Below are 15,340 nucleotides of genomic sequence, written 5' to 3'. Positions count from 1 at the left end.
CCTATCTATCGCTATACACACACGCATGTATACACACAGCAATCAACATATCAAAGTTTGCACAGTTTTTGGTTACAGGCTAAAATATGAAGGTTAAAATTCAGCTTTCACTCAAAAGATATTATGAAGTGTCCCTAGGAGAAATAGTCTCACTGAAAATTAATGAGACTTGTTGCTCTGGTTAGCGACTCTGAGAATGTCTCCCAAAGTTGAATTCCCAATAAACACAAAGGGAGCTCACCTATGTAAGAACTAAATTAAAAGAAAATATTAATATGTAATGAACCAGTTTCAGTTTTTGACACAGAAGTAGTTGACAATTTAATGGATTTCTCCTAGATAAAGGAAATCTACATTCATAAAGATAGAAGCCATTAGTCACTGTTTGCCAAAAAGCAACAAGAGGAAAATGAATACAGACAAATAAAGAACAGTAAATATCTGTCAAATAGCATGTTACAGTACTACTGATTTTAAAGCTGCTTTGGTTTCAAATATCAAAGCTTTCATTTTGCAATTAACTCACATGAAGTAGAAGCACAGCTGCAAGGAAAGACTGTCCCTGGCAATAGCCAATGTCTTCATCATAGACAGAGTATGCCTAGGAAAAAAATGAGAGTCAACTATATTTAAAACTCATGCAGGCATTATCAAAATCTGTAACGATCAATGAGCTATTCAGAATATGTAATAATATGCAGGCTGAAAAAATAAAGGGAATGAAACTGTAACCATTCTTGCACAGGCTTTCAGGGCATTTAAAAAAACATCTACAGATCACCCTCAATCTTCCATAGATGCCATATTTTTAAATTTTTATTTTTATTTTTCGAACAACATGAAGAAATTTGGATGCAATTTCCCTTCACCTAAATCAAGGATAATTCTGCTGAGATCACCAATAATATAACTTTAACAGTATAATAAATATGATATAAAAACCAGGTTAGCTTGTGTTGTGGGGAAAAGGCTTGTTCGGTTTTGGAAAAACAAATTTTTACATCGTGAAAATACAGGACCTGAGGTTGGTTGTTAGAAAATCACCGAGAACTACTCTAGCCTGCAAATTTCATCAGAAACGTTTTTTCCATGTTCTTATTATGGTGAAAAATGAACAAGACTCATTTGCCTATGGTAAGATTGACAAACTACTTTTTTCTTACTCTTAAAAAACCCAAAACTAAAATAACTAACCTTTCCTTCCTCCTTACTTTTCCAAGACAAGAAGACAGATACTGTTTTTAAAGAGATGTCAGAGGATGTTAAGAATTTGAGGAAACCTGAGAAAGTATGAGCAGCAGCAGGATTGACATCTGAGAGAAACACATCCTGAGAGAACAAGCAAGGTACTAAGGTTACAGCCAGGGAAAACGAAAGCACAAGGTCAGAGCTACAGGGAGGAACAAGCCACCTGAATCAGTAAATCCACTTTGCCCCCACACCGCCTCCAAGAGTGTTTACATATGAAAATGTTTTGAACTGGAACACTGTGCTTATCTTCATTTTTAAGGCTTGAATGAAATCAAGATTGCAAATTCACTGAGCGGAAGCACAGACAGACTGTGAATAAACAATGTCAGGTATGCTGAGGAACCAAACCCACCTGGGTCTCTTGTACAATATTTCATATGTGGCTAAGATGCCCCTTCAAAAGGTGGGAAGAATTGTGACTCAAAAAGAGATATGACTGCTTTCCAGCCAACAGTATTAACATAACTGCAAATAATTTCTGCCCAAAATGTTGAAATGGAGGCCAAAACACATTTAGGGTCTTTTGAATTGCCCCTCCTTTTTCATTCTGATGGGCAAAAACTGAGAAAGAAATATTGATAAGGAATTGTGTAATGGTTCCAGAAGAGAAGACTTCTGTAAAGAATTAACCTGAGTATTCCTTTAAAGGTCACTGTTTATAAACAACTCATCCACACATTTCCTAATACATTTGTAGCTTTGTGAAAATCTGAACAGTGACTTATAGCTCTTTGCCATTGGTCTATGTTGCTTACCATTCTTCGGGAAATATGTTAGATAGGATTAGTTACAATCTAAGTGAAAATAATCCCAATCCATTGCTCAGTTTCAGTGGTCAAATACAAGACTAGTTACACAAATAATTGAAAAAAAAAATGAACCATTACAACCGCCTTACCAGTTTAACCAGCTCTAGCCACGAAAGTAAAACATAAAAAATAACTCCAAAAGTGTACAATAGCAGAAACAAAACTGTGAATTGGAAAAAAAGGATGGTCTCTTGGAAAAAGTTAATTTAAAATTCCTCTTTTGTTACTAAGCACTGAATTAACAGAAATTACTTTCAACACTTAAACTAATATTCCATCTGACTAATTAGAAGAATACACTGGTTAATCATCCTCATCATGAGTCTTTAGCTATATGTTCCCAAAATCTATCAGTTTAGGGTTGCCTAATATTTTATTTGTGTAGCATTCCTGAAAGATGTATTATTTCTGCTTTTGAAAGGCCAGTTCTGCTTAGAAACAGATATGCAGAATTACAAATAATAAATTTGATTTATGATTTCTTCATACTATACAACACTTTTACTTTACTTAAAAAAAATCCAGACTGAAAAATTAATAGCAAATTATCAACACATGGGGGTTGTCTGTTGTGAGAAGCATTACTAGCATATTTAATTTGCTGAAAACAGCGATAAATTAATCCAAACAAGTTTTAAAATAACTACTGAGGAGCCAACACATTGGAGCAAACAAACTTCCTCCAAAATGGACATAGGTTATTAAAAGAAGAAAGTTATCAGAAATAAAAAAAATACTCCTTTTCAGACTGTGAAAAAAAGTAGAAATTATGGCAAAAGAGGGAAAATGGGGAGGGTGCAAAAAAAAATCCTCACTCTGCATGTTAAATATAAAAATATGAAGGAAGACCAAGAAATGTTCTCAGAATCAACTTCCTAAACACATTAAAACTAGTAATAAATCCATTTTGAAACACACCCAGAGCAGGAAGGCAAAGCCTTTACTTGGAAAATATATGATCAAGGTAGAAAAGTGGCAATTAAACTAGAGAAGAAAATCCACATGAACTTTCTTTGTGGCTCTTTTATTACAGAATAATCACAGGGGTTGTCATCCTGCTGGAACCATTTCTAACAGGGAATGTGTTGAAGGATCTGTCTCCAACCAAGTATCAGAAGAGACGATAAATTTAAAATAACAAAAATACTAAAAATTTGCTAAGAACAGAGAATATTCACCCAAGGGCGGGGGGGGGGAAGTAGTAAACTGGTAAACCATTAATTGTCTGATTAAATCAGAAGAACAGATGACAAATTTGAAACATTTGTAAAAAGAGGTGATCCATAGAACTACAAATCAATAAGCATTGGATAATTTGGTTTAAAAAAAGATTTCAAGTTAGTGGGCACAGATATACATAGGATATATAAAAGACAAATGAAGGCCCCAGGAAAAGGATGTCATCATTAACAAAACTTTGAAGCAACCAACAACTATGAAAAAAACTATTAACAGCTTGATCTGGTTCCCTTTTGAAATTAATTTCCATGAGGTCCTTCCCCAAAATCTGCTCTTCATATGCAGCTGTTATCAGACTTACATCCTAACTTCAGTTCTGCATGAGAATTACGTCAAACTCAGATTCTGCTGTTAAGTCAAAGCATCATAATCCTGAAAACTAAAGGTTTATTTTTAATGAAGTCTCTAAAATCTACATGATTTCATTGTATTTGCCTAAAGCAAAAGATTTTTGAAGCTTTATGTATATTACATTTCCAATTATACTTCTTTAGTTTTAAGTAACCCATAGGATTTGATATTGCTGAAATGTGATGTAATTAATCAAAATAGCCTCAAAAATAAGAATGCTGCCTACAGATACCACCATAATATTGTATTATTAACATAATATCTAAGATTAATTATTTAAGATTTATCCTTTTAAGGGACTGAGGAGCACTAACTTTGTCTTTTCACATGAAATACAAAACCAAAGCAAAATCCCAAATCCCTTATTGCCATTGCAACCATTTTAACTTTGTAACTTCAAGAGAATGGGATTTTTCCCATGAGAACCTGCGACAATGCTGCAGTCTAGTTATTATTTTCTTAAGCTCTTGGGGAACCTCCAATCACAATTCTCCAGTCAACTGGGATTTTAAACTTTCTCTGCCTCCTAAAGGGGACTTAATGAAGATTCTGACTTGAAACCTACTTTCATTCATTTTAACTAAATTAAGATCTCACCTATAGAATTAATATGTCTTTTTAATAGTTATCTGTCTTCTGAAGAGAAGAACTACTGTGCAGTTATCAGTACAACAACATTAGAAAGTGAATACTCTGGAAACAACAGTCTCCTCAAATAAAGTCAATGCCAGAGCTCTGTGTTGGGAAAGTACATGAAGAATCCAGAGGTGGACAGAAATTCTGCTCTAAAATAATTACTGGAGGAAAATCTCCCAAGATCAGGATCTTCTGTAGATATAAAAATTCCAAGGAAGTAGCATTTGGAAGATGAATAGACAGGTTGCTAATTTAAAACCTCATGATTTGGGATTTCTGCAACTACTGTCTGTATATTAGTCCCAACAGTTTTAAAAAAGGAGGAGCAGGGGATATGTCTCAAATTACAGAATAAAATGTTTTTCATCATTTTGCATCTTCATACGCATGAAAATGATTGCTTATACATGCTGAAGGTTCAAATGTACTTAAAACAAGATGCAAAACACTAACTAGCAAATATCAGCTTAAAATCACATTGCCAATTTGCCTTTACCATAGTAACTCAGTGACATTAGAAACTGAAGACAGCTCATGAAAAATATTCCTCTAGTGTCTGCCTCATACAAAGGTCTTCCAGAGCTTTCATTCCTCCCCCCAAGCTTCACAGCAATGCAGAGAGAAAGGTATGAGCAGAGGCCCTACAGATCTCCATCTCTCATCTGCAATAACGGTATCTCTCTTGGCAGTAATGTTTTCCGGCATAGGAAACATTCACTTCTCTGAAAAAGCGACAGGCGCACCGGCACAATGCTTGTTAACAGCCATACAAGATATCCAACACCTGTGTCCCAGGAAAATGTAACAGAAATTGCATGCAAGTTTTTTTGGGGAGAATGACAAGCCTGGTTTGCTCTCATTACTTACCTTTGTGTCACTACCAAAATGATAGAAATTATCTAGGGAATCTACTCAGTGTTTGATACAGACATAGCTCTGTGCTGAGCTCTGTTTTAGTACAGTTAAGAGACTTACCTAGTGTCTGAAAAACAGATTGTGTTAAAAAACCACCCATGCTTTGATGTGGACTTCTCACGCACAAGGTATTTATGATGTGCTTGGTCACTGAATAATTTTAGTGATGGTATAATTTAAAATTCCATACCTAAATGTATTATAAGGCTGAGTGTCTGAAAGTAATAATATTACTCTGATCGCAGGATTTAGGATGTATCACATTATGCAAGGAATTTCTGTGTTAACTGAAAACTACATTTTTAGAAATCAGTTACTCATTTATTGAGTATCGGAGAGAGGCACGTGGATGTTACATAATATGCCTCCTCCAGAGCTATAAGGGCCGAGAGAATGAAGAAATCTTCACATTTATTCAGGTAGGGCCTCCAAACAGACTAAAGCCTTTACTCTCTTTCCAGCATTCAAGAAATACAATCTTGACCTTTTTGCTAGTACAGTCTCAGCAAAAACCCCATATGCAAGAACAGAACTACTGCTTCCTTGCTCAGCACAGATGCACAGAGAAGGAACCTCATTAATATGTAAATGGAAGAAGACAAGATAACATTAAAAATCGTTTGCATGAAACAAGACAACAATATTTACTAAAATCGCTCTCCAGCCCAGGAGTAAAGAAAATAAACAACTAAAAGTAGATGAAAAATAATTCTTAACTGATTCTGTTCATGCTCCTATGTTTATTCTAAAATTGGCAAATAGACTCCTATAGGAAAGAAAGAGATCTGTGCTCTGACAAATAATTAAACCAAAGTGGACAAATGCTGAAACTTCCCACTTGTAAATCTGAGGAGAAACTAAGAATTGAAAAATGTGGAAGAATACATGCATGGTGAGAAGAGGCAATCATCTGAAGAAAGATGCTGCAATGAAATGGAAATGAAAATGTGAAAAATGGATTACAGTTAGACAACCAGCTTTACAGGACAGCACTAAGCAGCAGTTCTGCTGTGCTGAAGGATGAGCCAAAGATAAAGCCATCACTCACAGCTTATCAAGGTATAGAAGCTACTGGTCACAGAAGAGACATTTTCACGCTTCAATTATACAGCAAAGCCAAAAAAACCATTTCGGAACCCATTCTGTATTAGCTTTCCTAAAAAAAAGCCAGTTTATTATTTCCTCTACTAATGTGGGTACCAGCAAACAGTTAGTTATTGGAATGATGAGTAAAACGGAGTGTTTCATTGCACAATAAACCAGCTAGCACACTGATCCTGCCATAAAACCTTCAGGCAAGTACGACTAGGATTAGGAAAAAACTACAAATTTGATCAACCAAGGAGATAAGTATTTAGTAACAAAATATGTCATGATACAAATGATTCATATCCTTCCAAATGCCTTTGTTTACTGGAAAACACTAACACCAACTTCGCATCTCTGAAAAGCAATTCAACCATTTTCAGAAAACCAGGGAAGCCTTGTGTCTTATTTTTCCAGTTTGCTCAGTCAGAACACTCACTTAGTCAACCTGATAGACTTCCTTGCAACATATTCCCTTTTCTCCTATTAAAGTCACAGTGGTTGTTTGTCAAATAAGAGTTACTTTAATCAGAAAATTAGAGAAAACACAGCTCACGTTAAAATCTGCACTGCATACATGCCGAATGGTTGAGAGGACTATTTCTGCCAAGTGCTTTGATTCCCTGGAGCATCGAGCTGTTAACTACATATGCACGCATGGAAGTAGGTCGAGAGTACTATTCTGTTGTGCATTGTAACACAGAGAATGAGCTCTTTAAATATAGCTAGAATTTGCATAGTTTTTAGACAGGAAGTGTGCAAGAAACAGAACTATTTTCCAAAAGATGTTTGCTCTGTGCAAATCTAGCTTACGCGATGTCCTCAAGTGAAATCTCCAATCTAGAATCTGGAACTCTTTTCATTCCTTATCACCACTGTCAGCCTTAAAGTTTATTTTTAGATACTTTGTCACATAAATGTTCCACAACTGAAAAAGTTTCCATCTTTCCTGATTTCCTACTGTTCTGAAGAAGAGATTAAGAGCCGGAACTAAACCTGACAGATGCGTTAAAATGAGGCAGTGAGCTTTTAATGGTTTTCCTTTTTGTCTGATAGCTCAGATCATCTCTCATTGCATTGGGGCATGAAGAAACTGCTCTTCAGCTTTTACCCTCCCACTTGAGGACAGACCTTTTCTAGCCTTATTCAATAATACCATTCTTCAAAAATCTTGCTTTCATAGTAGAAGGGCATGAGTTAAGTTATACCTGTAAGATAAAACAGCCAAATGTCTCAACACTAATGTTTGGGGTTTTTGTTATGGAATGGCAAGACTAAAAGCAAATTCATTAGCTTTTAACAATATTTCTCTAAAACTCACCATGTCAATCATAAACTCAAGGTCCTGTTAGACCTGGCCGCAGACAGGTCAACTGTAGAACAGAGCCATTGCAATATAAGAAAACAGTGCAATTACAAAGGAAAAGGAGATGCCTAGAAATCTACACAGCAGTTGCATCTGATCTCTGTACTGGCAAGTAGGTAGAAGCTGTCAAGAATAAAATCCGTAAACTTATGAATAATTCAATGTTGAAGATTGGATATGGCTGTTCTACCAAGAAGAAATGCTTCCCAAATCCTGCTTTGAACCAATGAGCACATAAAAGAATGAGGCAGTCAATAGAGTCTACTAGGATTTTTAGAAAACCTTCAACATGATCCCTTTCCAAAGGGTTTTTAGGGAACTAAGCTGCCATAGAAGGCCCTCTTACGCACTCAAATAATTGATTAATGATAGAAAGCAAAAGGTAGGAATAAACAGTCAGTTCTCACCCACAGAATAAAGGTGAAGTCACTCACAGAACCTTACAGAAAGATGTGCTAGGGCTGATGCTGTTGAAAATACTCACAAATCATACAGAACACATAAAAATAGCACAGTTACAAAGACTGGTGATGAGACAAAGCTGTTCAGAGCCATAAATTAAAAGCTGACTGCAAAGATGCTGTGCAGAACATGTTCATATCAAGAGACAGTGGCAAAGTGGCAGAGGTCATTCAACTGTAGATAAATACAAAATGCTTCACAGGAAAAGCAGTCCTCAACTTGATGTACACACTAACAGGTCTCAGAACTTGATACTTCAAAAAAAGAGGACCAATGTCTGCAGCAACTTTCTCTGCAGGAGCAGTAGAGGCCCTGAGAGCAGGGAGGGCTCCCAGCTTTGGAAGATGAGTAGAATTCTTCACTTTTACTACAGAAAACTCAGGAAGGTCTGAGATCTCTGCCTCTGTGAAGCTGCCTGCTAGACAGATAATTCCTCTAAGTCACTTCTAGTTTGGAGGGGACACGGCTGGGACAGCTGACCCCAACTGACCCAAGGGATATCCCACACCATATGGCATCATGCTCAGCATATAAAGCTGGGGATGTTCAGAGTGATGGCATTTTGTCTTCCCAAGTAACAGCTACCTGTGATGGAGCCCTGCTCTCCTGGAGGCAGCTGAACACCTGCCTGCTGATGGGAAGGACTGAATTAATTCTTTGCTTTGCTTGCGCACGTGGCTTTTGCTTTACCTATTAAATTGTCTTTATCTCAACCCACGAGTTTTCTCACTTTTACTTTTCTGATTCTCTCCCCCATCCCACCAGAGGGTAGTGAGCAAGCAGCTGTGTGGGGCTTAGTTACTGGCTGGAGTTAAACCACAGCAGTCCTTTTTGGCACCCAACTTGGGGCTCGAAGAGTTTGAGATAATGGCAGTTTTGATTGGAATGTGCTAGATCGAATTGACAGTGTTTATTGCTGTTTAGCTATTAACTGGCAGGCTTCTGTGCTTGCCATGGGGCTTGCTTGCCTCACTGTATATTAGAGTATAGTGCTCGTTAGTGGCTTTTTGCTTTTGCTGCTTGCTGCACGGCTGCATGGCTTATCACCTTACTCTGCGGTGCCTCAGAACATTTTGATAATAGCAATGGTGATGCGCCTGGGCTGGCAGATGGCCAGGGCATCGCTGCTCTTTCTGTGCTGCTGTACTGTACAGGCTGGAACTCCAGTATGAACTCAAGTTGAAGGGACTGTGACCTGTGGATGAGTACACATGCGGCCATGGGTAAGGCCATATTGGAGCAAGTTTATTTCTGAAGGGACTGTGGCTGTAGGTAAGGCCATGCTGGAGCAGGTATAGCTCTGAAGGCATTGTGGCTGTGGATAAGTCTGTGCCACAGCAGGTGTACCCCTGGAGAGACTGTAGCTCATAGATAAGGCTCCTCTTGGGACAGGTACCCCTAAAGGGGCTGCAGTCTGTGGTAAGTACAAGCCGGAGCAGGGGGGAAGGGGAGGAGTTCATTGCAATGTCAAACCCTATAACATGGCCCAGAGGGACGAGGGGTGGAGATTGTAATGAAAATACCATTAAATTGTTGTAACCCGGGATTTGAGTTGCATGTTATAGGAATCACTATAGCATGAACCACCTGAACCAAAGGAGGACAAGCTTTACAAGCAGTGCAAGTGTAGTAGTGACGCGACCTGTGCTGGCTTTGGTGCCCAGTAACTCGTGTAATGCACCACCTCTCCCATCCTGAGTAACCACTGTAACAGATGGAGTCCAAAGTCATGGACTAAATGAACTCAGTGGACATTTTGTGGACATTTACACACATTTTACAGACATTTCACAGGAATGATCCGTAGACTAAGGGAATGATATCTGTGTATTATACCAAAGGATGGGATGGGTGGTTGTGGGTAATGAGAATGTATTGGATAGTGAGAGACTTGAGCATGACATAAATGGTATAGAATAAGGGGTGAAGAATGTGCTGGTTTTGGCTGGAGTAGAGTTATTTTTCTCCAAAGTAGCTTGCATGGAGCTATGTTTTGGATTTGTGCTGAAAACAGTGTTGATAACACAGGGATGTTTAGTTATTGCTGAGCAGTGCTTACACAAAGTCAAGGCCTTTTCTGCTTCTCACACCACCCCACGAGCGAGTGGGTTGGGGATGCACAAGGAGTTGGGAGGGGACACAACTGGGACAGCTGACCCCAACTGACCCAAGGGATGTCCCACACCATATACTGTCATGCTCAGCACATAAAGCTGGGGGAAGAAGGAGAAATGGGGAGGACGTTCGAACTGCTGGTGTTTGTATTCCCAAGTAACCGCTACACATGATGGAGCCCTGCTTTCCTGGAGACGGCTGAACAACTGCCTGCCAATCATTTTGCTTTGCTTGCGTTCATGGCTTTTGCTTTACCTATTAAACTGTCTTTATCTCAGCCCATGAGTTTTCTCACGTTCACCCTTCCGACTTTCTCCTCCATCCCACTGCATGGGAGTGAGCGAGGGGCTGGGTAGGGCTGAGTTGCCAGCTGGGGTTAAACCACAACGTAGACACAGTAATCAAAAGCAGCTGCAGCAGCTGTAAAATACTGAGTTACTCAAGTCATTATGTTCCTACACAAGATTCATTTGGCTACACATCCTTTAACACCTCATTATTTACCATTCCCTTTCTCTCGGTCATCAAGACATCTTCATCAGAAATTATTTTTTTGTTTTCATTTAGGTGACTAACCAGAGTAATTGAATGAACAAGTGATCTTCATGACACCTTGTCTGAATTACATTTATTCAGTGCTGATGTTTAGTAACCTGCTAGCTAGCCACTTTTTAATTCTTTAATGTGTATCTTCTTCCTGTTTTAACTTGTCCAGCATTTCCACATTTTTTGCATGACAGACAACACAATCTACAGGATTTCAATAAAATTACCTTCACCAAAGCAACACATAGTTTTTTTCTTATTGGCTTGTCAAGATCTACTTTCAGTAAACTCATAGGCATTCATTATATGTCTCACATTTAATTCTTGATAATCTGAATGCTATTCTATCACTTTTCATTTCAAAGTTAGTTATTCATTTCAAAGATTGGCACAGGAACAGTTTTCCTGTAGCCACCCAGAGCCTTCCAAAATTAGTGAGAGATCAACAGAATTGGTTCAAAGTTCTCTCTGCTCCTTTATTTTTTACTTTTTTTTTTTAATGTGAATTACTCATGACAATGAACTTCAATACATGTAACCTAAGCAGCTATATTTAACAGGCATCCAAATTACTGCTTGAATAAGTGTCTGTATCACCATAGAATTTATCTGGAGAACAGGAATATGTATCATTATACCACAAAGGCAGGACACTCTTTTCTGCTTGTTATGACAACTCCATCATTTCTGTCTATTAATCAACTGGAGGGGGAAACAGAGTAACAAGGGAAAGGAAGGGAAGTGGAAATGGATTTAAGGCAATCATTTATTCTACATGTAAAAAAAATTTTTAAAACAAAAACTGCCTGCCAGAAACACAATAAAATCTGCAACTGACAGCCACAGAACTCCCTATCTAGCTGCAGTATTCCACATTCTGGATCTCTCCTGAGCAAAAGTCTGTCTGTAAAAGCTGGACAACTCTGTTCATTTAATACCTCAACTTCCTCATCTGCAAGCTGGAAAAAATTAGATTTTTCTTTGATCAGAGGTGATCTAAGAGCCATGAGTGAAAAGCTATACATACACATCACTTGTGGAAAGGTCATCTAACTTGTTTTCCAGATAATTTTGTCTACAGACATTCTTGCTTAACCTCATAGCAGAGCTTGCTCTGAGGTTTTCCCTTCCTCTGCAAACCTCTCTACCAGAAGAGCAAAAAAAGTTCCACTACACCATGCTTCTGCTGAAGCAGACCTCTGATATCAAACTGCCCATTAGTAAAGCTAGCTCAAGCCTCGCTCTTCTCATATGCATCTTAGGACATATGAAACGCAAGGTTATAAAAAGTACTTCAGGATATCAAGTACTGCAGAAACGCTACACTCTCCACATGCAATCTAAATAAAGCCTTAAAACCTTATTGGTTAGTGACTTGGATTAGAACAGGGTTAGCAGGGCAAAATAGAGTCATAGCAAAATATGGAACACACTTTAAAATGCAGAGTACTGACTGTACCTTACAGATTTTGTAAAGAGATTCCTGACCGTCTCCTTCTGTATCTTTGAAATAATCATGTGCTGGAAATGTACGATGAATATCTCGTGTAATGACACTTTCTTGAGCAGAATCCTGTAAAAAAGAGAGAAAAATCCTGAAGTATTAGCCCGGTAACAGTGTAATTAAACACAACAGAACATGAAATTATATGTGCAGTCAACGTGGATACATTAGATAACTGCTTTACTGACTCATCCTCTAAAAATGCTTTGAGAAGAAACTGAAAATCCTCTAGTCGCATATGCAGTAATAATTTGACAGTTTAACAAGAGCAACGTGGCATGTTTTCTGTCCTTCAGGCTTACTGTTCAACTTTAACACTTACAGGAAATGACTAGTTATTTAACTGAAGGTGCATTTTTACCACAGAACATATGCTTACTGTATTTCTCTTGGAGTTTTTTAAGGAAAAAAAAAAAAAAAAATTAGACTGATTCTCTCTTGCAAGCTCAGAAGTATTAATTTAAAATGTTTATCAATCTGTCATGAAAAGAGTGTTAGTTACAAATTAGAACTATTACTTAGAAATGTTCAAAGTTTACCATTAAGTGGTCTTTACAAGAACAAAACCAGAAGTATCACCAGAAAATGTTATACTTTCAGACAAATCCCATCTCTTTCCCTGCTGCCATCTCCAACGCAACTACATTTTTACATTGACTACCAACCAGGGGTGAGCACAAGCGCCTGAACATTTGTGTCAAATGCCGTTTTAGAAGCCCGAAGGTAATCTTGCATGGTAAGCAGCTGCTACTGCAGAAGGATACAAGTCTGCTGTAAGTGCTGCATCATCTCTGCAAGCTCCATGTGGGTGATCTGCATATCCAAAGACAGCTAAAATGACACAAAATGCCCACGTTTAGGCAACCGAGTTGTTCCCTAGACATACCCAGCTCTGAAGATAAAGAAGCAATTGCTTACGATACTGCGTTTCTATAAAAAGATGGAAATCATTGCAATAAGACCTGAGAAATACCACTGCATGTATGAGAAAGTGGTATCAAAATGTCAAAGCTGGAACTACAACAGTTAATCAGCTATCTTCAGGTTCCAGTTACTCTCAGTATGAGATATTACCTTTAGGTTGGTAAATATCAAATGGTGCTTTCCTCTACTACCTTTGTAATCCTAAGGGATCCGCACCAGCGAATCAGAAAATAAATCCTTTATAAATACTTTTACCTTGAAAACAAAATATCTCTGTTAGAGAAAAGCGTCTAAACCCTCAACTTGCAGTTTGTAATCCAGGACTCTCCATAGAAAAAGATTCTTTATACCTGCTGGAGTCAGCAAGCAGGTAATCTCCCAAATTTAGGTGGTTGCCTAATCCTATAAAGCCTCTATGGTGAGACTATGCCATACCGTAATGCAGCTGCCTGTGGGGGCTTAGCAAGAAGACCACAGCGATCCCCAACTACAGTTTCCTTTTGGGCCCATCCATAACCAGTTCACACAAAGACATCACCCTGGGGTGTATCAGGCCACCTCAGAGATGAAAATCCATCATTGTGCTTCTCCATTCACTTTGATGGCAGCTAAGAAACTAGCTATAGTCACAACAAGCATAAACATCACTTTAAATTTAAATGTTTTCTAACAGCACTCACTTGAGTATCACAGATAAGTTAAAAAAAAAGGTGGGTCCTTTTAAGAGTCTAATTTTCTTCTATTCTCTTCTGTCTTCTCATTTCCTTTGATTCTCTCAACCATCCACATCAAACTATGGCTTCATTTTTCTTCTACATCCTTCTCTGCACTTAGCACAATCTTCCAGTTCTTGCACACAGAAGCCTTCCTTCTCCTTCTCTCTCAAATCTCTCCTTGAAGTTCACAGGTTCTCTGAACCTTTGCCATCATGAATTTACCTATTTACGATGTCCTAATTTTCAGTGATCTCAACTGCTGCTTTCCCTTTGCTTGATAATAACATCTTTAGTACAAGACAATAACACAATCTGTGTTTTGGAAAATACCAGGCATATTGTTATGTGCTAGGAAAAGGAAAGCTTATAAGGAGAGGTGATCTTTTTATTATGATAACTGGAAGTGCTGGAGAAAATAAACACACCTTTGTGCTTTCAGCAGGTTACCATCATGCTTTTCAGGATATGGAAGCATCATGCAACTATTAGTGACCAAAACTAACCACACAGTCTAAGTCACATGCAACAAAACACAAAATAATAATCAAAATTTAATAATAAGCAGTTCTTTAATCAGCCTTCCTTAATGAGTATTTTCATTTACATGGGTTTGAAACACAATAGAGGCTAAATAATTGCAGTCTTCCTCCCAGACTGAGCTGACAATTTAGTTACATTGTAAGGAAATGCCTTAAACAGCATTTAAGATCTACCAGTACAGTGCAGTTATTGAGTCTATTATGAAAAATCTGTTACGTTAATTCTTCAGCAAATTTGAAAAGATCCAGGCATTTTAAAGAAAGTTATGGGAAAGCCACCACATCCAGCACATACATCGCTTTTCTGTCAAGCAGGGAGATTGTGTTTGACTTCCCTCTATTTCTGTCTTTTCCTGAACTGAGAGGTCAATACATAATTGAGGACATAGAAGTTGACAAGGTAGATGGCCAAGGTAGGACCAAAAACTATTTGTGTAAAGGCCCAAATGCAAATTCACCTCTACTGAGTTAAAAGGAGCCTGAAGCAGAGTCTTCATTCAGCATTATTTACAACAGATGCTTCTAAAAAACCTAGAGGAAAACAATTAAATGGACCCAAAATAAAATCTGACATGAAAGGCAGGAGAATTAATGCATTCTGAAATAACAACATCCATCTGAAATACAGTAAACCCATAATCGAAGAGAAACAAGAAACTAGTCTAGAGTGGAGATCAGTGTAGAATTACTTCTTAAAATATATTTAAAATATCTTGGTTATCTTTCCATCTTTTTCCAGATAGAATTTGTTGATCACTGTTCTCAGGAGTACCACAGCAGATGAGTTTACAGTTATCCTAATTCAGGCTTTCAGAAGATCTTTATTCTTCTGAAAGTCATGATTAGTTAATTTCTTATGAAGAAAAGCTAAGGTGAGATGG

At 37.9% G+C, this 15,340-nt stretch overlaps 1 protein-coding gene across 2 annotated transcripts in view; it reads right to left on the bottom strand.

The window, feature by feature from the left end:
• The window catches only part of RABGAP1L (RAB GTPase activating protein 1 like), a 261,437-nt gene that overhangs the window by 103,272 nt on the left and 142,825 nt on the right, over positions 1 to 15,340 (bottom strand). For both annotated transcript variants that reach the window (XM_075096820.1, XM_075096821.1), the window contains exons 14-15: positions 12,236 to 12,349; positions 527 to 601 (exon numbers count right to left, since the gene is read on the bottom strand). In XM_075096820.1, the coding sequence (XP_074952921.1) occupies positions 527 to 601; positions 12,236 to 12,349 (189 nt within the window). The remainder of the gene's footprint in view (positions 1 to 526; positions 602 to 12,235; positions 12,350 to 15,340) is intronic.

The sequence above is a fragment of the Phalacrocorax aristotelis genome, chromosome 6 (genome assembly GCF_949628215.1).
Source record: "Phalacrocorax aristotelis chromosome 6, bGulAri2.1, whole genome shotgun sequence".
Lineage (NCBI taxonomy): Eukaryota > Metazoa > Chordata > Aves > Suliformes > Phalacrocoracidae > Phalacrocorax > Phalacrocorax aristotelis.
Note: the sequence above shows the minus strand (reverse complement) of the source record. Positions and strands in the feature narration are given on the sequence as shown.